A 25470-nucleotide genomic window follows, 5' to 3' on the forward strand; every position below is an offset into this window, starting at 1 on the left:
AAATACCTAAGATATGATGACTCAGTGTACAAAGCAACTGAAAGCTTTTGAAGCTAGCTGAAATTCCAGATGAAGCACATTTGTTCCATGAAGCCATTTGTTGCAAGCACACCCCAATCTGACAAACGTATCTGACATGATACAAGAAAATGCCAACAGACCGACATAAAAAAATACAAAATAATAATGCTTATTTTCTCGATGAAAGAATCCTGTCAGTGCTCCTTTCCCAAACTCTTTCTTCTCCTCTCAACGGATGCATTCATGTTATGCACACGTCATGCACAAATTTGAACTTTGGATTTAAACCCTTGCTTCACTTGCATTTAAATTATGTAAATATCAAGCCCAAGCCCTGTGAAATCCAAAACAGAGAGCATCTCATCCTGGTTCAGGATAAAACAGGCTTGTCTTCTTCCTGTTACACATTTTGAATGGGCTAGCATAGGGCCAGTCTAATATTTATTCTCCTTTTACACTGCTATGGGGTGGTCTACAAGTTGTCTCATACTTGCCTCCAGTTTTCTCTTGTACAACTTTCACTTCTCAGTGTCATGAATATTCATTTGCCATGTAAGTTGATGTCAAGTTACTATTCAGACAGTGAAAAAACTCCTTTTTTTTGGTAGAGATTTAACTATCAGAAGATGGCTGGAAATGGTTAGTAGTGTAACTAAGTCACAGCTGTGAGAATAAAAACTTTATCCCTGGCCAAGGGGAGGGATGTCAAGAAAAGATATTTGTGTCAGCCATTCCTTTCTGCCACTACTGACTAGATAATTACTGGCTTTTTGAACTCATTAGCCTGCAATTATGTGACAAACAGACAGGGTGGCTGGCAAACGCCAGTGACTTTGCAGTAGCACTCTACCAGCAGTTATAGTCTACTTCTACAGCATTAGCAGCAGCCATGATGATTGTGCTACAGACCTGCTATACCCATGTTGGAAGACAAACTCCACCATCGGTTTGGACCCAAGTGGTAACACCCAGATGCTGGAACACTGGTACCTACTGGTACTTCAGCTGCCCCAGACAAAGTGACATTCAACCCCACCCAACCCTGGGTCCTATCTGCCAGATCCATGTCTCTATCTCGGAAAGCCTATTGGGCTGACATGGCACTAGATGCTTGCACATAGACTAGCGTAAGCTGCTCGCATTTTGAAGTGGCATACTGACCCCTGCACAAAGTCCATCTCCTGCACCACGTGATTTTGTGCTCAGGCTCAGCAAAAGACTCCAGTCATTGAATAGCTCATTTCCCTCCTGATAAACCTGTTTTCCAGGATAGAAGTCAGCCTGTGGTAATTTCTTTGTAGCAGGAGAAAACACTTTTTTTTGCCACTATTATAATCTAACACAGATATAAAGGCGAACAAAGAAGGCAAGCAAATCCCACTTTCAAAATGGAGTCTACCCGATAATGTACAGAGAAACCGAGTTCCCTGCTGTGATCATGAACACAATACAAGCTCCCCATGCTGTAACAGTTGCTTAAAATGACATGCTTACAAACCGTATCTTAGCAGACTGAAGAGGTAGGTCTGGTCTACATTTAAGATATGCTAACATACTTATGGCTATATAGGAATTAATTTTTGCCATGCCACCAAAAGCCCTAGAAAAGACATAGTTACAGTGGTCAAAAAAGAGGGACACGGAGAGAAACAGAAAAGCAAACAGATCTTTTGGGGCAACCAACTTAAACTGGGTCCAAACAATGCTTCCAAAAGACTGCGAATATAACCTGTCTCCTCTCAGAGTTTTTAAAGACAAAATTACCGTTTTCAAATACACAGCTGACAAAAATTATGTTCATAACAGGACACACTAAATGATGATATCTCCTTCCTCAACTCTAGCATAGGCAACAAAATCTTATGAGGGAAAAAAAAAAATCCCTAGTTTGCTATTTTAAATATACCCTCAATTTAAGGTTAAAGAAAGCAAGCCAAGCCAGAAATCAGCATGTAACAGGAACTTGATTACAGTCAGCAAATGAAGTAAAGGAAAAATGAACCCCAAGGAAAATAACTGAAAACTAAGTGGGGACAGTGGGGCACAAAACCCTAAAAAACCCTACAGACTATCCAAAACCCTAAGGGGGAGCAGAAGTCTCAGCTCTTGCTCACTTTGCTTTAACAAAGTGCATGAAACCACAAACTTTCATTCCTTTACACAGCTGTTAAAGAATGTAAAGAAAAACATTGCCAAGAAAAAGAGGGCATTTCCATTTCTCAACAGCCAAAACTTCATGATACATTTTTAAAAGGGGTCATTTTTTCTCAAAATACCAAATGTTTTTTCCTCACTCCCTCCAAATGCAGGTAATTTTCTTAATAATTTTCACCTTTGCACTGTTGAATATAATGGGACAAATAATACATGATGCACAAATAAGTCATAATGCTCTCTGCAAGTTAATAGCAGCAGTGAGATGCTGAATGTGTGATAAATCTAGACCTGAAAGTGAAATATGCCTCCTAATTAAAAATCAATTATTAAAACCAGTAAAGAATGAAAAAGAAAAAAAGCTCACCCACCAAACTCATAACAAAATCCTGAAAACTTCAGAGTTATGTGAAAAACAGAAAGAAACCTTCAACATCTATATTTAACTAAAGATTCTTCTAAGACCCTATTGTGGGTTTCTCGATTTTATGATTAAACAGTGAATAGTGACCAGTTCTGTGAATAATTGTTTCTGGTATCTTTTGTGCTTTTATCTCTTCATTCCAAATGGTCATGAAAGTGAATAGACAGCATTTAAATGGGGAATGCAAGAACAAATCATTACTCTAGCTCTGGGAAATCAAAGTACACAGATGCACTGATGTGGTTCTGAGGTGACGCAGGGATGATAAACAGCCACCCAAAACCACCAGCACCTAAATTTAAAACCAAGGGCACTATGTATACCGACAACGTTGCCCATTGGGTTCCTCAACAGTTCTCCTCCAGCAGATGGTTCTAACATACATATTGAGTAATTTGCAAATGTTAGATCAGGGTGTTCAAATAACTATTTCCAACTAATTTGTGTTCAATTCTGGAAAGATTTCAAATGGAGAACAATTGAAAAGCAGCTCAAAATCACAAAACCTGTTGCACAAGCTTGGACAAGCAGAAATTTCTAGTTTTCATTTTCTGTAAAACTAAGATACGTATTCATACCCCCAGCAGTGACAGAGAGATTAAATTAACGAGCGTTACTGAAGAGATCTGAATCCCATTATTGGAGAAACTACACTGGTATTATGCATTATCATAAATATTCAGCATCTGCAATCAAAAGAAGGCTTTGGTGTTTACGTATATAATAAAGTTTTAATAATTCACTAGCAATATTTCACACAGAGCGCTGCCGCCAATTCCTTCTTCAAAAAGGAAAAATATATCCAGAATTTAAAATCCAAAACCATTCAACTGGAAACAAAACTATCCCTTCTACAAAGAAATGCATGTTGCCAGTAGCAAGGATTCTTCCAAGAGGTAGGGGCTCCGGGCTTCATCTGCCTGCGGCAGGCAGGTGGGCCAGCCAGGGGCGCTGCCATCTTGTGCTTCCCTGAGCAAGCTCCAGCCTGCAGACCCTGGGCACCCTTCGCTTCTCCAAGAGGGCACAGCCAACACATGCACCCAAGGACGGAGCCACAGGCACCCCATGGCAGCCTCCCAAACTCGTAGAGTACTTTGGCAGTGAAATTCTCAGGGTTTTTCCTCAAAAGGCTCAGAAGACCTAAGCGACTGCACTCTGAAGACACATCAGCCACCCTACCCAAAGGCAGCTCATGGCACCTCCAGAGCACAAACGCAGCCCCTCAACCATCAGCAGTCAAACTCTAAGCCATAAAATAATGGTCAAATTTGGTCTTTTACCTGCATCGCAAGCATGGGGTACGTTGTTATCCGTCTACTGGAGATTAAAGAATCTGGGATTGTGTTTCACATGGTTTTGGCCATGGGGGGCTGCACGGAGACCTCCTCTGTGGGAGGGCGTCGGGACTGCCCTGTGCTGCCCACAGCCAGTTGCAGCTGGTTCCCTACAGGACCCACTGTGTGCCAAAACTCAACCTGCCACAGCAGCTTCCCAATGCTGCTGAGGAAAGCTATTGAAGAAATGGTGGTAAAAGCCCACAAAGACGCCAAGGCAGGAGGAGAGAGGGGAGATGCAGAAGAGAAGGTGCCCCAGTCTCTGTGCTGCCATTATCTTGGCCTGCCCTGAGTGGGGGCAGGAGAACAGGAAGCGGGGGGTGGGGGTGGGGCGGGGGGGCCAAGATGTTTTTAATTGCCAATAAATTAACTCAATTGAAACTCCCCCAGTTTTAACACATAAAATATAGGAAAAATCCCAACTTGACCTGTGGTGTGGGCTCATCCCATCTGCCACAGAGGGTGAGCCACTTTATCTAGTGCCACACGGAATGGACATCAACTTTTGAAGTACAGTCCAGCTGAATAAATACCACAGAAAGTCAACAGCCAAATCCTTTCAGCAGTAGCAGTGCTCTGGGAACCTGATTGGAATTTGAACATTTGCATCGATTTTTTTTTTTTTTTTTTTGACATTACCAGCTGGGAGCAAGCGCTGGAGAGGAGGTAAGCGGACGGCTCCACAGGAACATGAATGGCTAGCAAAGGATTACGTTTTAAAGGATTATCTTTTAAACAAAGAAAAATTTGGGATACTGCAAACAACTAACTCGAATCAAAAGAAACAGATTAATCCAACAGGATTACCAGGTAAGGCTTCCCTGTACTTCAGTGTCCAGACACACAGCTGAGAAACATGAACAGTTTTATTTAGACACCTGGGTGCAGTTGTCAAGCACCTTTTCATGGTGCACAAATAAGGGAGGCCTGTTCAGTTAAGGCTGTTAAAACAAAAGCTTTGACGACTTATCCTCAAGTCTCACAAGCAACAGCAATCTTCTGTCTTTTCACAGAGCCCTTTCCTTTACTCTTGCATATGTAAGCTCTGATCATCAAGTCCTTTTAACTCCAGCCAGGAAGGAAGATTAGTCGCTGCCTGTACTGCTCCTGCACTGTGAAATTTCCAGAACTGAGCTCTTTTACTTCCCTCTGGGAGGCAGGGGAAGTCACAGAAAACTGAGATCAAGCTCTTCATGGGTTTTTTTTTCCTGAATTGTTAACACTCGTGTAAGCTTTTATGGCCACAGTACTACAGTATTACAAAAAGCAAAATAGCATCGATCTACTAAAATAAAACAGCATCCATATATTTGGAAACAATACACACTATATGCACTTGAGTATCTCTGTCTTACTAGCAGACTTGTTAGTAGCTTATCTAACATGCACCAAAGATTTGTATTTAAATCTGCTTGAGTATTCTGGCAAACAGAATGGGGTAAGCAACTGAGTTTAAAAAAAAAAAAAAGTGCAAAGATAAAGCCTCATTAATTTACTAAAATGACTTTTTACAGTGTTTTAATTTTTTAATATTTCTTTTAAAACTGTTTATTTAACATCCATTCAAGGTTCCCTTGAAGTAAATTAAAAATCCTAAATACTTAAACACAACATAACATAAGGCAGTTCAGCTCTTTTATATTTCAGTCAGCCTCATATACAGGTCAGCCCTAGTCTAATCCAGAAGGGAAATGGGATTGAGCAGCAGTCACAAACCCTGCCTCATGGTGATATGAAACATCAACTTTGGTGAGTTTGCCCATCTAATAATTTTACATTTCCATCTTTTGAACTTATCACATACTGTTTTATAACCAACTAAACACTACATTTGTTCAGCATATATTTCACACTTATTTAAGAATAAATAGAGCATTAAACCAAGACTCACCTCCTCCACCTCCAAGAAGGCTGGAATTAGCTGCAAGAAGAACAAAAGGAGAATCATTAGCACTGAGCTTCCTAAATATAGATGGAACCAAAACAGAAGATGTTTGACAAGAGATTTTCCATTGTTTCAGTAACTTTGCTACTCTTCGCTTATCCAAAAATATTCATTGCAAAAACAAGCATTTATGTAAAATGCAATTGCAGTCTTTACCTTTGCACTATTTTGAACATATAAACTAATAAATAAAAACAGTAATACAATTATTAAACATAATGTGTTGAATAGCTTATGAAATTATAATCTTGAATTTATAACTCTATAAACCACATTCCTTTGTGATTACCAAATGAAGTAAAAGTCTTTCATTTTAGAGAAACTTAAATAGACTTTGATGCCACTTTGGGTTAGCTCTCCTTGTTTTCTGTGACATGGGACCTTTGAGGATGACAATGAGAAACTTTGGCCCCATTGATATCAAAGGGTGTTTTACCATTGTATGCAATTAAGTTGGGATTTCACTCAGTATGCTTAATTGCCTCTGTACTGCAACCATCCGGCCACCCATGCCAGAAATGGATAAATCACTTATGGAAAGCAATTTTCAGAGCATGGTGATACAAGATGGTCCTTCAAATTAAGCTAGCACAATTGGAGCCATGCCAAACATTTTCCTTTCACAGCCTAGGCAAAAACAGAAGGAAAGCCTAGGCTTCTAAGCCTGCCTTCAGTAAAGTATTCACCCTTTAGATGTGTGGGAAACAAATCCCTGTCATATCGTAACATAGATAAAACGCAGTATAAAAGCAAGAGTATAAGGGATGGATGCAAGTATTTCTTATTGCTTCCTGATGAGTAAAGGAGAAGCAAGACATCAAAACATTTCCTGCTCCAGGACAAGGGTAGATGACAAGATACACAGAATAAATTAGGTATTTTCCAGTATCCAGACTTTTTACTGTTACACGTTATTGTTTCTATGATTTCCCTCTGCTTCCTAAATAGAAGACTGTGAACAGCAAACTCCCTGCTGTTGTTTTATTTCATCGCTTTCTTGAGACTTCTACAAAAAATCGAGTTACCTTTGTCTTCCTCATTTTTTCCAATATTCTACAAACATCTTTGAGTTAACATACACTTTCAGCTCAACCATTTGCAACCAGCTTTCCCTGACACTGCAGTGAAACTGTCTTCATCGAAAAGCTAGATTTTCCATCAAAACAGCATATCCAAGATCTCTAATTTTGAAAGCAACATATACCATTAATGCTATTATCTTACAGTGACTCAGGAAGTAGCTCTATATTATTCAAAATACAATGCTCTTTAAAGAGATAAATACGCAGGTTTATAACCAGCATAACTGACAAAAATCAAAATAAACTGCAAACTACAGGGACCGTTATCCATCCTAGGACTAGTTGCTCCTACACTTACCGAGTGAGTGAATTGTTGAGACCAAGACCTAGAGGGTTGTTCTCGTGCATCTTCCTGATCCAAGCCTGGTTCTAATACTCTGCAAGATTAGATGGAGGAAAATGGGGCAAATAATCTTTGTTTCTAAAACAAAGCTATTTGTAGCCATTTTCAAAGAAGTGCCTGACTTCCTTTTTGCTGTCTGGATTCCTCTTTCAGATGCAACTCAGTAAACCAGCTGAAAATTATCCACTATTTCTTTTGCTTCAGATTTCTGACACACCACTGAGTTGAACTGGCTCATGGAGAGATACACAAGTGGCAGAACAGTGTGGCTAGGAAAGAGAAGATGGGGCAACACAGTTTGGAGAAGACAGTGCAAATCCTCTTTTTTGGCTGTCACATACTGTTATATTAGCTCAAGATCCTTAACTTTCATGTATCTACATCCCATGAATCAACTGCGTTGCTAGGACATCACTGTCACAGTTACTTTGCTTTTACATAGCATAACAAGACTGCTTTAGACTCTTGGCTATCCTCTATAAAGTGCTAGCAGGGAACAAATATTGCCATATATCAATTGCCTTTGAAAAAGACATAATGATAGTAATAATAAATGTGTGCAGACGTATTGCAAAGAGTGCCACTGAACTCCAATCTTTCTGTGTTTACCTGCTCTTCCCCTCACTGAAATTCACTATTAAAGATAGACACAAATTAAACATAGCCCCACATATTTTTACAGCAGCTTCCAAAGGCCTCTTGCAACAGGTAACATCACCTTCCCTGCAGTAAAATGAGTTTATCTGAGATGAAAACAAGCATACTTCATATCAGAAGAAAATAAAAGTAATGAAGTGTCATCTACTGCCATGAGTCTGCTATTCAAGCTTATTCTTTCTGGCACCATAGAATATACCTACGATTACCATTCTAGTTCTTGAATGAGTCAAATTCTAGGATTTCAGTTATTATGTTTGAGAGACATGAGACACACAGCTAAGACCTGTTATACCTCACTGTAACGAAAGTTTCCACTGCTAAAAAAGTTTCTTCTGATACGAAGCCAACATCCCCATTGCAAACTTTCATTTGATGGCTTCTCAGAGAATTACGTTTCTCTCATTAAGTTTTCATGACAATGTTCATCTTTCCAATACTTTCTAAAACTTGTTAATAACATATACTATAAGTCAGCACCACACACTTCTCTATAGAAACAGCAAAAACAGTTCAAATAGATTTTTGGCTGCAATGCATCTGCTACAGCTATTGAAATTGCAGTAATAATTCATAGGCACATTTTTTAAAAAAGAATTATGCTTGCATACTAGAAGGAAAATCAAACAATTTTCCTACAATGCCAGGAAAGAACATGACTGAATTATATTCACAGTATCCTTTCCAGAAAGATAATGTGTTACTCAAAAAGCAAGAACTTTTATTTTCAGATTTTTCAGACTGTACCTGAAAGGTTCAATAAAATATACCTCTCTTTCCATCTTTGGAAAAGCCTTACCATTAAAGAAGTAACTTGTCACTTAGCACCTAATAAATACTTTTCCCCAGCCAGAGCTGGGGATTTTCACCTGGATTCAGAGAGGAGGTCAGCACAGCTCCATGGCTGTAATCGCATCATATTGTGTTGGAGGAAGCATGGCCTCTCTTCTCAGTCCCTCAGTGTTAAACTACAGCTGCATTTTGTCCATCAGTGCTCCCAAATGATCAAGTCTCACAAAATACTTTGAAATGGCCTCCTGCTATAGAGGTTCAACTATGGGAAAGTATGAGTATCCGGCAGCGGGACCCTGAGAGCTTTCAACCTCCAAACTCGATGCAGTCCAAATTACCCCCCAGGTTGCACCACTACACTGTGCGCATGTACAACTCCCCCACCTAACTCAGGGCGTGCCCAGCCTTAGGTAGCACACCTTACAACATTTGTAGACAACTAGTAAATCTATCTTGACTAACCTCTTCTCCTTATTTCTCTATTCCAGAGCTGCACAAGATTTTCAAGCCATAGGAGACTTGGGGTGGGAGGAAAGAGGAAGACTGAATTGCTGCCAAGTTACCAAGGCAAAGAACAGTAAAAGAAGACAAACAAGCATAAAAGGGGCTCCAAAGAAATGTGAGGTAAAGACTTCTTGCACCTCGTTTCATTCCTCACATCACCCTTTCAAGTCGACCCGCCCAACCTTTCTAAAATTGCCTCCTTCCAAACTACAGTTTACAATAGATTCCTGGGCATTAATTCTGAAAATCCATTCACTATACAAACCTTGAAATATTATTTTAATATGTACTCATTTATACTAAAAGGAGTGATTACACAGAGTGGTCAGGCAGCCAGCAGACTACATACTTCCTTGTCAGACTGAAATATAACACACACTGATAAAACCTCATCCAAAACATCTCACTGGGTGATGGCCCACAAGAGGCAGCAGAGGTGAGAGCTCATCTAATTTTAGATATTTTTGCCTGCACCAGTAACATAGGCTTCAATATTGATCATGATGATGATAATTTTAAAAAAAAAAAACAAACAAACCAGCTGTATTTGGGGACCTGTGGTTCCTGTGCTGTATTTTAAATAGCAGCTTCAGGATGAGACAAATCACAGCACCGGAGGTGCTGTGCATCGCCACTGCTTTAAAAGCAGTCTTGAACTCTACATTTTGAGAGACAGATCTCACCTTCACAGTCTGCCTCAGTACAGCGAACTGAAATACTTCTAGAAGTAGTCATATGGCTTTCAGCCCTTTAGTTCTAGATTTCTTTTTATTAGATACATTAGAAGCATTAGCAGTAAAAAGTGTTTCTCAAAGTTCAGCCTCATATCTAAGAAAAAAATCCACTCTAAAAAAAATCCACTTAAAAGAAAAAACAGTCTCTAATCACGGAGTATAACAATTTAGCCTTTAATGAGATGTTTATGACCCCAGATTCAACCAGAAATTCAGTATTTCAAATGACTGGGTACCTCCACAGACTAGACTTTTATGCTTTTTAACATAGTGTAGCAGCACCAGGACAGCACTACTAAGCAAACTTCATGAACACTGGTCTGGTCTACCCAGAAAACTCCATTCTTGCTCTAAGAAACAAAATTCCTTCCAAAACACTTCTTGTGGGGTGAAAGGAAAATAGGAAAAGAAAAGAAAAATAGAACACCTGGAAGGAAAGAATTTAAAGTAAGCTTAGTTTCTCATTATGGAATATGCACAATGAAATCTAAGGTTACCAAAATGTACAAATTCGAATAATGAATATACCAGCATATTTGACAAATAAAAACTGGACATGAATGTTTTAAATCTCAGCCTTCTTAATGAGTTGTCATATAGCTTTCAAATACTTTTTTGACTGAATGAGCAGACCAGAAACTCTGGCACAGGTCTTAACATTTTCCTCAATGTTCTCTTTACAACAGCATCCTTGCCAAGAAGTAGGATTATTTTAAATTTTGTGGAAATCGAATGCTGAAGAAGTTCACCTCAAATGAAACTGCGAATCTTTCTGTGCAGTAAGCCAAAAGGTATAAAAAGTGAAAAAGGATACATGTATGGGTTGCTTAAACAGACATTTGCAGACACAGAATTATTTTTTCTTCTGTCACTTCTGTGGAATTTAGAGAATAGAAAAGATGTGAATACGAATTTTTGTTATGTCTCTGGAGATAACATGCTTTTAGCTTTGTTAACAACATAGCTGAATAACTCTGGTTACTTTTTGTTGGCACATACTCATCTGACAACATTTTAAAAACATAAATTCTTCTGGGAGCATGTCTTTGTCAAGTATTAATGGCACTAGTAACTTAAATTGACATCTATGTCATGCAGCCATGCATCTGTCAGTATAATAAAAATATACTTTTAAAAGATTACTTGATATTGTCTGACTTTGGCAGCAGATGTTTTGAGCTTATTTTGATGTAAAAAAGATTAAATATTTTTGTCAATACTTTCTAATTGTGAAATTTATTCAAGAAGACATCTTTATAACTGGCAGTGTTGTAAGATGCAAGACATTCTATTGCCTCAGACACCATTTTTTGCCATCAATAAAACATCATAACAGGCAGCTGGTGAGCAGAGTACCAGTAATTTATGGAATGGGAAGCTACATTTCTTCTAGGTGTTTTGTGAAACATCCTTACCTGTCACTGCATTTTGTTTGATCTTTTCTCAAGAAAGCAGAGAGAACAAAGAAGAGTGAGCTAACAACTGCACCTTGTACATTCAACCATTTTTAACATGAGATGTGTTTTGGTGCCTTTAAGTAAAAAGCCATAGGCTTAAAGAACATCAAGTAATTTCAAAGTACATATAGTAAATAAAATCAGCCATACACAATATACTGCAATATAGGCACCACTATAATTAACTTTACTCAAAATACTTCCTTGCACACAAAGCCACAGCAATCAGGAGAGATAAAATAACATTATAACAATGGACTGGGCCAGATTTGCAAAGTTATGTAAGTGCCTAATGATGCAAAGCAGAGACTACAAGAAATTAGAAAACCACCCAGCCTACAAAATAAGATCGACTTAAAATGTTTAGGCACATCAGTCAGTACCACTATTAGCATCTTCAGACACCTGTATGCCTTCTGTAAATACAGCCTTCAGATACTTACTCAATATGGAGGGTGTGACGATAACCTGCATGCAACCATCCACCAGAAACAGCTCCATATTATGGGTAGCAGCAATTTACTTAACTGTTTTCTACGGTGCAGAAGATTTCTATAAACAAGTTGCTTCTCTTTACACCTGGAAAGGGCTTTCACCCCTCTGGACTAACACCAAAGAGCCAAACCGGAATTGAATCCTTTGGCTAACGCACAAGCTGGAGCCTCACATAGGCGGCTACACCCTGAGTGCAAGGGCACTGGGCCAGTCCCCACAGAGGACTGGCTGCTCTGCGCACCCCAGCCCTCATGCCACAGATCCCTGGAGCAATCCCTGCATCGGCCAAAGACCTGGCCTCGACCACTCTGCTCCTGAAGGCTCTTAAGATGCTTCTGAGTTTAGCCCAATAGTTTGGGGGTTTGCTTGCTTTTAATGGGTGATCGAGAGTACATCACATTCTTGATACACACTCAAAGACTTGAGCTTCCATGTATTAAGAAACCCCCTCCTCTTCCGCCCATAATAAAACTCAGTAAATAGACGTGAATGTCTACCCAGTCTTATTTTATTGTTAGTAAAAAGTACCAACTTAAGCTCTCTTTCTAAAAAGCCAAGGTGTCCAGAAGCATGACCTAATGAGTCCAAACAATTCAGCTTATGAAGTTTCCATCATCTGTGTTAGCAAAACAGATGATGTGGGAGACAAAAGAAGGGGACTGAATTTTCCATGCCTTACTTTTTTCCCAAATACTGAAAGTGCACACTACAAATTTGTCCTGCTTTAAAGATAAATAAAATCTAACAGAAGGCTTTGTGCAGTTAAAAGTACAGGTTTTGTATTTGGAACTAATAAAATGGCCTTGTGGTTTACTTGTCATACAACCTGTGCTATTCTATTCCTCCCCTCACAAATTCTGTATAGAGAACAAATTGTTAAAACTAAGTTTTGCCATCTCAAATAAAGTAGTCGTTATCTCCAATTTCAAGCTTGTAAAGGGTACTTCATAGGTAGATTAAGGAAAAAAAAATCAGCAATAGTATTAAGTGCTCTGAAGTTGAACCTGTCAAGGAAATTGCCTTCACAATATTCTGAATTCAATAAGTAAACAATAACTGTCACAACTTTTCAGTTATTTTCCTTCTGTTAATATGTTACCAAGTCAATATATAATGTGCATTTGTGCAAGAAAGCTATTTTTAACAGTTACATATTATACCCATTAAGCTTAATCAGTCATATGCAAAGCATCTCTGAAATCTGATATGAAGAGTGAACACCACCACCCCCCGCCCAAAAAAAACCCCACCAAACCCACAAAAACCAATGTAGGTAAGGCAGCAGTCATCAGGAGCATCAGTGTACTGTGAACGCAGTATAGAAATAAGCACACAGCAGTCAGTCTGGCATTTAAAATTTAGAGTTCGTCAGAGGCATACCTTCAAAGTAGAAGGAGCAAAATGACAGGTTTTTACTTTACAGTGAAATACATTAATTGCTTTAATGCAGAATGAGAGAAAATTAACAGAAATTGAAGTTGACTAACACATACTGAAAAAAACACGAGAGAAGGCATTTGGCCTGGAGTGCTTCCTAAATGCTGCTGTATAAACTTCCATATGGACTGAAGATTAGGCTCCAACTTTCAAAGAAGCCTAAACTTTACAGTAGCGTGAGGACTCCAAATCACCACAATTGGTGGGGAAGTCAGTCAACCGCAGCAAAAAATGTAACTTAAAAGAATATAAAAAAAATCCAGATGAACTTGGTTTTAAGAATGGTGTTCATCATAAGAAGGTCTTCAGTCCCAAACACAACTCTGCAAAACATTTCTAGGTGAAATCCCACAAAACCATCAGTTCACATGTTCCTACCAGTGAAATTCATACCCTTCATACCCATCCACTGGTATTATTTTCAGCTAGACAGAAACATCTATTACAAATCAAAGGAAAGACAAGTGATGCAAAAGGAAAAGGTTTCCCGCCAGCACCTTGTGAAGCACAGTTAGAAGAACTTGTTTGATGAGGCTGATCTCATCCTTGGGAGGGAGAAAACAACAGACTTGTTGAATCAGAAGCTGCAGTTTGAATGGGAAGGAGCTAGAAAAGGCTAAAACTGGCTGGTAAGCACAGAAACGTCCATTGTCATGTTTTGCATGAACCCCTTTGCAGAAGGCACGCTCATTTTTTTACGTTCCTCTCATTGTTTCTGGCAAACGTGAGAAAGGCACAAAGCAGGAATAATTTCATTCTAAAACACAGGTTGATAAATTGTCACACACACTACCAGATGCTAAAGGGAAAGCTATGAATTAAGATTTCATCCATTTTGTGTGTCAATTTGTGGTTTGCTCAACCACGTAAAGTTGCCTTCTAGATCATCAAGGTATTTTAGAACATAGTCGAGCTAAAATGTAAAGCAACAGGAACTTACTTCAGGGCAGAATAATGAGGAAGAAAACATCAAGTCTACTATAGCCAATTCTTCATCTCATAATTTGGGCCATTTGTGTGGTTTGTAAATGTAACACTAAAGGGAATCAAAGTGCTGCAGTATGTAATTAATCCATTAAGTAGAGTAATCATCAATATTTAAAAGCCTACGCAAAATAGAGTAAGAGGTAGTCCTAGGTTCTACCTGCACAATTAGAAAAGCAGTTTTGGTAGCAATCATTTCAAAATAATTAGTGAAAATTATATTATTCATGCATTTTTCCAGTATTCCAAAGGTACTAGAACAAGTTGTCTGGAAAACAGAAAAAAATTAGAGTGAAGTTCTTTGTGCTTTCTTTCCTTTGTCTTTTCAAAATTACAACCAGATCTGAACCTCCCAAAGTCTACCTGTACACAAGACCACTACCCTATGAGCTTTTTCTTCTTTTTTTTTTTTTATTTTTAAAACATTGGTACGGTACTTACGGTGTAGCTAATCACAAGATTTCATTTCAATTTCCTTCACTAGGAAATAATTGCATAATATTCAATTTCAAGAAGGAAAATGTCTGATTGCAAAAAGTTTTACTACAACAATTATGCTCTGAAAATCAAAAAGAAATCAAAGGGTGATAAAAACTAACATATTTCAGTCTTGAAATGCCAATATTCAACATTCAGGCTTCAAAACAATAAAACCCACTAACTTGTTATGAAATCAAAGGCCACCGCTGAAAAGAAGCTACCTGGGGCCTTGCCCTGACAGCAGCACAGTGCATTTTTCCATAGGGTAACCAGCAGTAAGAGGTACCCTGTGGTGCAGGCGTACCCTGTGGTGCAGGCACACCCCGTGGTGCTTCTGATTTACTCAACAGCAGTCTAAGCAAGGTAAATCCTGGCTACAGCTGCAGGGCTGACCTTGGTGGGCGTATTTTGGAGTAAAAGTAGTAAGTGGCCACACCACTGTTTTTTCTTAGGGTATTAAGACTGACAAACAATATTCATTCAAAAAAAAATGAAAGAGAAGAAGAAAAAAGAAAGGCGGGGGGGGGGGGGGCACACCTCATGTCCTACCAAAACAGCCCTGGCACTTTTTTCCAGCTATGCAGACAAGACTTCACTTGCAAATTTTGCCACAAAGCTAGAGGAAGGCAAGGTGTTACTGCACTGTTTTTCCAAAAGCAGCCTGGAAGGAAGATTTTGACAATGAATTACAAGCTCCTGCAAGCAACTAGCGCAGACATGTAGGATGTGAAGAGCCTGCAAGTAAAGCACTGAAGTAAGGTCTACTTTAAAATCTATCCAACTGGGCGAATGTTAACATGCTCTGCATATGAACGTGTTGTATAACCTCTCTAATGATCCTTTCTTTACATGGCCTGAAATTAGAAGCAGCTCCCACTGTGGTCAGTGTGAGCCACATCACAGAAGAAACAGAGAATCTGGTTATGTATTTTACTGCACTTTTTTTTTCAAACATAGGCCCAAACTGTTGCTATGGGGCTAAATATTTGGATAATGATGGTCATGTATTCCTTTATAAGGGAAAGTGGAACTTAACAACCTCAGTATTTCAGTCAAACCAAGAATAATCTATTACAGTAAAATATGGACGGGACATTCCACACTGTCCATCAGAATATTGTCCCAAATCTTTCTGTATACTATTGTCAAATACACTATCCATACTTTATCTTAACTGATTGTTTCAAAAAGTTACCATCTATAAGCTAAAAATAAAAATCTTGAGAAGGCCATAAAAGATATTAAGAATAAAGTGTAGCCATCAACTTACTTTATCAGAGAAATCAGAAATTGCCTCTTTTATGGTAAAAGTAAGTCAGCTTAGAGAGAGATTGATTATCTTCTCCATTTTACTGTTCCTGCAACATGCAATCCGTTACATGTCTTAAAATGGAGAAACATAATCTAAAGTTAAAAAAAATACTTTTACTGTGCACTTACCATTTTCACATGCCCTGAAAACTTAAAAAACTCTATTCAGGAACTTTAAAGAAAAGGGAGCTCACAAGTAATCAAAATGATGTGAAGGCCTGTAGATATTTTCAAAGGCATGACAGAGCCAAGAGCCCAGATGAAATCCCCAGCAATGACAGGATTTCAGATTGTGTGGGACAATTCTTTGCTCCTGTCAGCTTTTTGGGGGTTTCTAATCTTTCCTAGCTGCAGATGCTCACAGTTGACTTATCTCGACAATCGTCAGGTTGGAGCCTTACTGCTCAGTCACCTGCCTACCAGAAATTGCCCTGCACCTTATTTGCCTGTGTATCAGCTGCACACTTGCTCCTTGGCTACGCCATGGCTGCATGAGAAATAAAGCAAGGAGTCAGTTTTATTATAGTCTCAAGATACCTCTTTAACACTAAGATTACAGGCACTTCTTAATGATGGAGATTAAAGCTATTATAAAAAAAAATGCAGTAAATAGGCACTGTTGTTATAAGATTGTGCATTCAAGCAGATTATATCTGGCAGAAGCAGTATTAAGGCTTTGATGAAAAATTTACTGAGGTTAGGCTGGACAAGAATCTTTCATTTTCTCTGAAGCACAACAGGAGGGTTGGCTGGCTGCACTGTTGCACGCCAATAACGCCATGCGGAAAGAGAAATCGTCAAGCTGCAACACCTAAATCAATAGCTTCATGGTATATGCACCAGAGAGTCAACCCTAAAATTTCCCATCCTTGCTTACTGCTAATTCCACCAGGCAAATTTAGATATGAAAACGTTGCCCATATCAAGCAGGACTCGTGCTACCTCGTCATGTAGGGCTATTCCCAGTTAGGCAATGTATTTTGGCTGTCTAGAGCAGACATGACTTTTGTATATCAATCAGAAGACCACATGTGGAAGACTGATTTCCCTAAATGGCCAGTGATGAGAGGTACGCACTGTCAGGTGGCAATGTGGGACATCTGTGTTTTGTGAACCCAAGACAGATGATGTGAATTCACCCTCTGGTGGCAAAGATGCTTGTGGTTAATTTACCATCATCACCTCAAGCACTTCTACCACAAATCATTTCAGTTATAACCACTACTCAAAGCCGCAAGAAGTGCTTATACTCGCTATTTCTGCTAACATTTTCTTTTGTTGCTTCTAGTAACAGTTTGCCCATTGACTCAAGAGTAGTACCACCATGTAAAACAAATAAGTGAACAAGTTTGACCCTTTGCCTGGGCCACAACTCAATTGTGAGCTTTTTTGTATACCATAGCACCTAACTGTTGGAGGTATTCTCACTGAAAGCTTCAATAAAAAGGACTGTGGCTCGCTAATCAGAGCTCAGGACAGAGGAAGCAAAGCAAAAAAAAAAAAAAAATCCTACAAACAATTTCTACAGACAATTAGACCAAAGATAAATTTAGGAAAGCTGATTAATCACTTCAAAATATGCTCCTCCTTTTTTTCCTATTACTGAGTATTTTTAAACTGTTGATCTAATAAGCCCTTCTATGCTTTTGGTTTACCTATCTTCCTGTAAGGGAAAAAGGGAGACAAATACATGTACCACAAAAAAACACACTAGGATGATTGTGTGTGGTCCAAGTTTAGTCATTTTTCTCCCAAATGCTGCAATGTATACAGCCCATCTAAAGCAACCTTCTGAAAACATCTTCTCAGAAAGTTGGTATTTTGATGAGTTATCATTCCTTCTATACTTTATATCAGGAAAATTCAAAATCTTAAGCTCCAAGGTTTCATATAGACCTTCTGCATCCAGGATTAGTATGTAACTCACAGGGATCTATTCCACATCTAGGAAACACCAACAGGGATACTATAATCTCATTTGTGCATAGCAAACACTTCATTTCATTATTCTAACACTACTAGCGTGATTTATGAGTCAGCTGAGTACTTTTTCAAAAATGTACTAAGAAAACAAAGAATTAGGCAAAGTACAAATGTTGCTTATACAAATACAGAGAGCAGTAATGTCAAAGGACATTACAGGCATCTTATGCTATATATAAGCACATCTGTAAGGCAGGTAGAGTATGTTTTTATAGCTGCTCAGAAAAGAAAAAGATGAATCACCTTTTAAAGCTCTATATAAAATTACTTCTCTAGTGGCAATTAATAGAGAGAGGCCCAAAAACACCGGTCACATGCTCTAATCATCAGGGAGAAATAAATTAAATGCCAATTAAAAAAAAAAACAAACAAAACAAAACACTATTGAATATGGAAAATTCTATTTTCTCTTGGAAAGCAACTAGAACAATCTCATATTCTATAACCACATTAGCAAAGAAATGGTTCAGTGGATAGCTAGAGAAGATCTTATGGCCCTGAAGCATCAGGTAGATAGATTACAATATGAAACCTACACTACTAAATACATAGTGTAAGTTTATGGTCATGATTTGCAGGAAGAGTTGTCCTGTTAATTTATCTCTGATAATGTTGTGATCTAAGAATATCACTCTTACCAATACATATAAAACCCACAAACAGTCCAAAAATTTTACCACAATTTATTAAAGGCAGCAAAAACCATACTACTGTGGCTGGAATAAGTGACTGCACAGGAGCACGGCTCTTTTCTTCCCCTGAAGTCTCAGACAGTCTTTTCTTTATACTTCAAACAAATTAAATCTACTGCAATTAATGATTATAGTTTTTCCTTCAATCAGCCCATATTCCTCTAGGAAATTAACTTAGCTATTAAAGGCCTAAAGGCTGGAAAGGAACCTAGTTAGATGAGTTTTACCTCCTCTGTATTGCCTGTGTAATCAAATGCAGTTTCCCCACCAGTTTAATTCTAATCAGTTTAATTACTGAAAATTACAATTAAAAAAAACCTTACTTCTTACATCAGAACAAAGGAGAAAAGCTACACGTGGTAGCACAAGAATACCGGGTGGCAACAGTTTGATACTGTACATGAGGGAGAGGAAATGACCGAAAATAAAGACAAATTCTATGATTCCTTAGACAACAGCTATCAGACTGAGGAGGTGGAAATGGCAAGCCACAGGCCAAGAATAAAACTCAGTTCAGACTACTTCCAAGGTGTGAGATTGGGGGAAGAATTTATTACTTCAGTATTACAAAGACTTGATTACACAGGACCTATGTAGCTCCACTGAGTCTTAAACTGTATGTCCTACTCAGTCTTTTGGTCAAATGCTTGCTGCACAGAGCAATGGAAAAGCAAAACATGTACCACCCAGGATGGTTTAATTCTCTCTTTCCCACCAAAAGAAAGAAGCTAATAATTCACACGCTGAAGAACTGTCCATGCACATGGAGAGAAAATTAGGCTAGGAGTCACACTCTTTTCTTGCCATGCTCTAAACCAAAATTGTTTTATTAGTCCACACTAAGGGAGGAGAAGTCAAGGGAAAACATGGAGATAAAAGTCTTAAGTGTAGAAAAACACTCTGGTGGAAAGCAAACTGAAGAATAACACCAGGAGGAGAATGGATCCTAAGAAAGAAGTCCAGGATTGAGACACAAAGGAAAGATTCCCTAAAACAGAAAAGAAGCAGAAGAAAAAGTATAAGCTGCTCATTGAAATGCTCTATTTTATATGACATAAAGATACTGAGATGAAAGGTCTCTTAAACAAGTCTGTTAGGCACACACAGAGAGTTATATAGAAATATTTTGAAAGAATAAGTATGCGTGTTTTCCTCCACTTGATTTCCACAGCAAAAGCATTTCTTAGTGCTATGAAATTCCCTTTTTAAAAAGTAATTATTTCATGGTACGTTTCTCTTATCTCTTGCCACAAGGAAACTTCCATGCTGATCAGAAAAATACAAGGTAATATCATGCCTTTTTTTCTTTTTAAATACACAAAACATAAAAAAAAAAAATCCGTTCTTTCATTTTCCATTGCATCTTAATTTCTTTTTATAATTTTTCCTCTTTGACCATAATGGCTTTACTGTCTACTTCATAATTGTAAGGACCTCAATCAAGGCCAATTTGAATCTTCTCCATCCAGATGACTAATTCCAGTAATCCCATTTCAACTGCTAGTTTACATTCTACTAATACCACAAAGCCACCTCATCTGTACAAGACAGGGGTAGGAGTATGCAGATGACTCTTACTGGAAGACACTGTGGTCACTGTCAAAAGTGGAAAACCAACTGCCATAAAGCACGGATTGATGCTAGTAAGGGAGATACCAGCACTTAAAAGTCTAAACATATTGGAACAAATTATTTTATTTTTGCTGAATTCACCAATCAGCCAGCTTTGTATTTTATAATATGCACTGCAGAAAAAAGAAATTCTGGCTGCCACAGACAAAAATTGTAATCCTCTTCCAAAAAGGAAACTTGTGAAATCCAAGACAAGTTTTTAACTAACTGTGTTCACCAATCTTTTAATAATGGTAATTGTGGGGGGAGTGGAGCATACCATAGCAGTACTTAGCATCCTGGAATCTGCACAGAAACATGGAAAGGTGAACTACATAAAATTTACTAAAAGGCAAAACATGCATGCTCTTAGAGAAATATGTCATGTCTTTTAAAAAAAGACCACTTTGTTGCAAGACAACACACACACTTTTCACAAGGTCTCCTCCTGTGCCAAGACGTCTGTAGCCATAAAGTCTTTAAAAATCTCCTCAGTTTGTAAAGAACTGCAGAAAGCAGTAGTATCTTGATGAGCAAACACACCAAGCCTGTATCTGTGTCTACAGTGCTCTCCTGAAGGGACTATCTAATCAAGGATATCAAGATATAAACTCCCAGGGTGGAGAATCCTCATACTTGCGGTAAATGCAAGTCACTTATTCACAAGCTTTGTTCAAAAATACCTGGCTTCGAACATTTAAAAGGCAGTAGTGTTAGTGGGATCACGTATATCTAATAGGACAATACACCTCAAGCAAAGCTTTAGATGTCCTCATGTATCCTTACCCACTCCCAATTGCTTTATCATAAACACTGAAGAGTATATTTTACCCAGTCTTTTACCCAAGCTTTTTCCTAGACTTTTCTTCTCTTAGAAGATGGGGAAAGCTGTAGAGAAGTACCTTGCAAATCCTGAAGGTTCTGACTTTTGAAGCGCTAATAAAACCACCACTGAATAAAATGGGGAAAGAATGTAAATATTCCAGAAGCATGGATCTATTAGCAGTAACTCCCTACTAGCTGATGGCTTTTTTGCCTGCTCCATTCGTGATAAAATTTGGTTTTCCTCTGTGAGATCAAATTAAAACACAGAGTAAGAAGAGAGGACCAGAGGACCAAAAAAACCACAAAAAAGAAAGAAACCCAACAAAGAAATACAAAACATTAATCACAAGGAAGCAAATAAAGGCTAAGATTGTGACAAAAGATTTGCCAAAAAGCCGTCTCTATTTTTTTTCCCCTCAGAAGATACACCAATGTATCTATATTGTCAATTCACATTACAAATTCTAAGTACACCTCTTGAAATGTTTCTGTGAGAGACTTTTTACAAGAATTATGGTTATAAAAGCTGTAATAGGTCCTACAAGAAACAACACAAAAATTAGTTGTACATGTTATTGTGGGATACCACTATCATCATCATCATGGGTACCTTTCTGTAACAAATTGAAGAAAATTCTATTGAGACCCACACTGACTGCATCTCATATGGCAGGATGAAGTCAGTTGTTATTAATGCAATCAGATGATAAGTTCCACCATTACAATTTCCAAATTAATCTTCAAAAGAACAAAACCATATTTGTTTGAAGCACCTAATATAGTGTTTTAAAATGAACGAAAAAAAAGCTGAACTAGAAATGAAACAGTCCATATTAGTTTTATAACAGAGAGGATATTAATATATACTCTATCACTGCCATCTCATTGAAGCTGAGATTTGAAATGCATTATATCCAGCACGCAAAACATACTTTCATAAAGGTAAATTCAACCATTGGTGGACCCAAAGGACTCTTGAGAAGAATAAATGCACTTAACCTGTATTTCCTGTTCTTCAAAATCAGTAATTCCAGAGGATGTCCATGTGGAGGTTCAAGCCCCTTTCATGCAACCAACAGACCTCCCTTGGGACCCAGCCAAAACTCAGAGCTGCATGGAAGGCTCTCATGCCACAACCACCATGAGGGTCAGTACCGACTAAACAGCCAGACTTTAAAAGATTAAATTCCCTAATCTGAGAAATACCGTAGAAGGAGAAGACTGGATATGACCTAAGTATAGTTTCAGAAAACAAATCTTGCAGCTCAGCAATTTCACTTTTTATTGTAAGGGATGTTATGACAGCTTCACAGTGGATTCATATTTAAATATAACTTTAGTCCCCTCTTGCATCCTTCGAAACATCCATCACTGTAACTTTAGCCTTTTCATAATTTAAGTGAATAATCTTCAGCTCCTAAGTACTGCTTTAGTCTGTTTTGACAGACAAAATTAATACCTCTTGCAGTTACTGCTGGAAAGTACTAGAAGCCCCAGTTATCAGATGATTTGACCTTCCCCCTCCAGCCAGTTATTCATGCTGTCAGCTAATTTCCGTGGGTCTCCGTACCCAGCACCCTCGCTGGGAGCAGCCCAGCCCAGCTACCCCGTAGGAGGTGGGAAGGGATGAGCGATGCCGTTGAAGATCTGCTGCAACAGCCCGGTGCGGGACTCAGCAAATGCTGATCTGCCCTGAACTGCGCTTTTAGAAACCAAGCTTCCAGTTATGCTTTTGGCTCCTGAGCCCAAGAGGTTTTATGCTTTTAGAAATGGCGTCTATCGTTAGAGGAAAGTAGGTGTTTTTACAACCTTTCTAGGGAAAAGTGTCCCAATGACCCCTGTGGGCTCAATTTAACCTGCTACGAGAGAGAACTGTAGAGCTACTATTGAGAAGAGGAGAAGAAAGTTCCACGTATCTTTCTGTCAAAGCTGGGTTATTTGGGGAGTTTGCTTATTTAGTTAGGGGAAGTTCTAGTTAATTTTAATATATGCATACTTTCTGTCTTGGGACTTTTGACCTACACTGAGCCTATAGATCAAGTGGTGGAAAAAAATAACCTAACTCCAACAAAAACCAGTTCTCTGCTTTCACAAGTCTCTCAGAGTCCCTAGTCACAAACCATTTTTCTGGCCAGTAAAAGAATATGAGTGCAGGAAGAGCAGTAATGTTTTGATATCGTTGCCATGGTGTAAAAGTATTATTCCATATATGAAATTTCATTAGAATTGTCATCAAAATCATATTAAACAGGTAAACCCTAACTACAGGCATGGGAGGCATAAGACTCTGATGGCCAGCAGCTTTAAGCAGGGTTGGTCAAGAGCCAATAAGCTGGAACTGAATCTTGCATTATTTCCCAAGGTATAAACCAGGTTTTACCAATCTTAATTAAGATGCTTAGTGAATGCATTAAGAATCCTCTATTAACATCATCTATTTAGTAATGGACGATGACCATTTATGAACAGTATTGTACTCAACATGTGAAAGCATTCTGTTAAAAAAATACAGTGAAAAAGAATCACACATACCACTTTAACAAATCGTTTAAAAAGCTCACCAGAAGGAACAAAATCCATGAGAAAAGATGCAAATTATTGTTTACTCATGGGACACCTTCTTGAAGTCTAGAAACTATAAGAAAACTCTCGACATCCCAAAGGAATATTTTTAAAAGCTAAATTATCAGCTTTTATTTTGTTAAACAAGAAATACTTTGAGCATTTACTCAGCTGCATTTAAAGAAAAGCTGTAACTAAAAATTCTGTTTAATATCACCTACTTATTAAATTCATTAAATTGAAAAAATATTAGTTTCTTTTGCTGAAAAACAGAACTACTAAAACTTATAGCAGCTTTAAAAACTGCCAGGAACACATAAGATGTTTCCCAACTGATACTCCTTTCTTCTTTCTTCCATTTTATTCTCTTTTTGTAAATGGCTGTATATATATATTTCTAGAACATCAGGCTGAGATATTTTTATTACTATTCGACCGCTTAATGCTTTTACTTTTCCATGATTTACACTTGAAGAATGTAATAGCAAATACACATAATGACAAAAAATGTTTGCTAAACCAGCCAACTTTAACCAATGCTGCTGAAGCCACATGAGTGGAAAGCAAATGGGGAATTTGTAAATGACAGTGTTTGGACTAAGACATTTCAAAGGGTGTTCACAAATAATCATTTTAGCATAATGTACTGCTCTCCTTGGTTCCCTGTATAGTCATCAGTCCTTCTAGAAAGCAAGTTGGAGCACACGGTGGATGTAGCCACTGAACTCTCGTCCTGTGGAGCAATCTCCCTCTTTCCACCGATTGTATGATGGATCTAGTTAGCTTTAGTGAATATCCTTCTTTAGGTTCAGAAACAGCATTTGACCTATAAGCTTTACAGCATTCACATCATGCATATTCAGAGCTGGAAATATGCACTCTGCAGGACAGTAAGGGACAACCAATATCAATTTTCAAAATCTTGAAGAGTAAAAGGTTACTGCAGTTTGGGAGCATGTCAGCATTTTCACTTCGGTACAATACAGTCAAACAACAGAGTAGAAAAGTCCAGGTTTTCACCCACAGTAATACTCTTAAGCAGAAATCCACAGTTGGAAATGAAGCGAGCCCTTAGCAGAGACGCACAGCAGGTACAGCGGGAAAACTCAAGCACTCAGCAGATACCATCACAAGTAAGTGGAAATACATCAGAGACTGATTCAGACCAGGTTTTCATCCCAAAACACAAGTTTAAGTCAGCTTCTATAAACTTAAAGTTAGCAGCTGTACTTTCACATTACTCATTACTTCTACCTGGCCTCAGACTGCTGCAAGGGATTGTCTTATGTGACCATTTCATGCTTCCATGACTGCACGTGTTTAAATAAACACAGTTGTGCCCAAAATACCACAGTACTTAACTGAAAGCAACCCTTTGGGAACCGCTACTCCGGAGCGAAGACATAATCTTGAGCCCAAAAGAGACACTGTTATCAGGGCCAACAAGCACTATTTGTCTCCAAGATTTTCTTTCAGAGGACAGCCATCCCATTTCAGTGCTCATGCCTCTCAAGTCCCACTCATGGTTTCCTCCCCCTCACCTAATCCCTACATTTCTCCTCTCTTTCCAAGGCTCTACGCATTTTCTCAGAACCACATCCTCTACCAGGTGCTTCCTTCTTCTTCAGTTCCTCTCTCAGCTG

The 25470-nt window shown here is 38.4% G+C and overlaps 1 protein-coding gene across 1 annotated transcript in view; it reads right to left on the reverse strand.

Annotated features, from left to right (window-relative positions):
• Positions 1-25470, reverse strand: part of MACROD2 (MACRO domain containing 2) — an 896045-nt gene that overhangs the window by 697517 nt on the left and 173058 nt on the right. The window contains exon 4 of the mRNA XM_010574793.1: positions 5825-5854. Within this exon, the coding sequence (XP_010573095.1) occupies positions 5825-5854 (30 nt within the window). The remainder of the gene's footprint in view (positions 1-5824; positions 5855-25470) is intronic.

Source organism: Haliaeetus leucocephalus, unplaced genomic scaffold, assembly GCF_000737465.1.
Source record: "Haliaeetus leucocephalus isolate CR32 unplaced genomic scaffold, Haliaeetus_leucocephalus-4.0 Scaffold450, whole genome shotgun sequence".
Lineage (NCBI taxonomy): Eukaryota > Metazoa > Chordata > Aves > Accipitriformes > Accipitridae > Haliaeetus > Haliaeetus leucocephalus.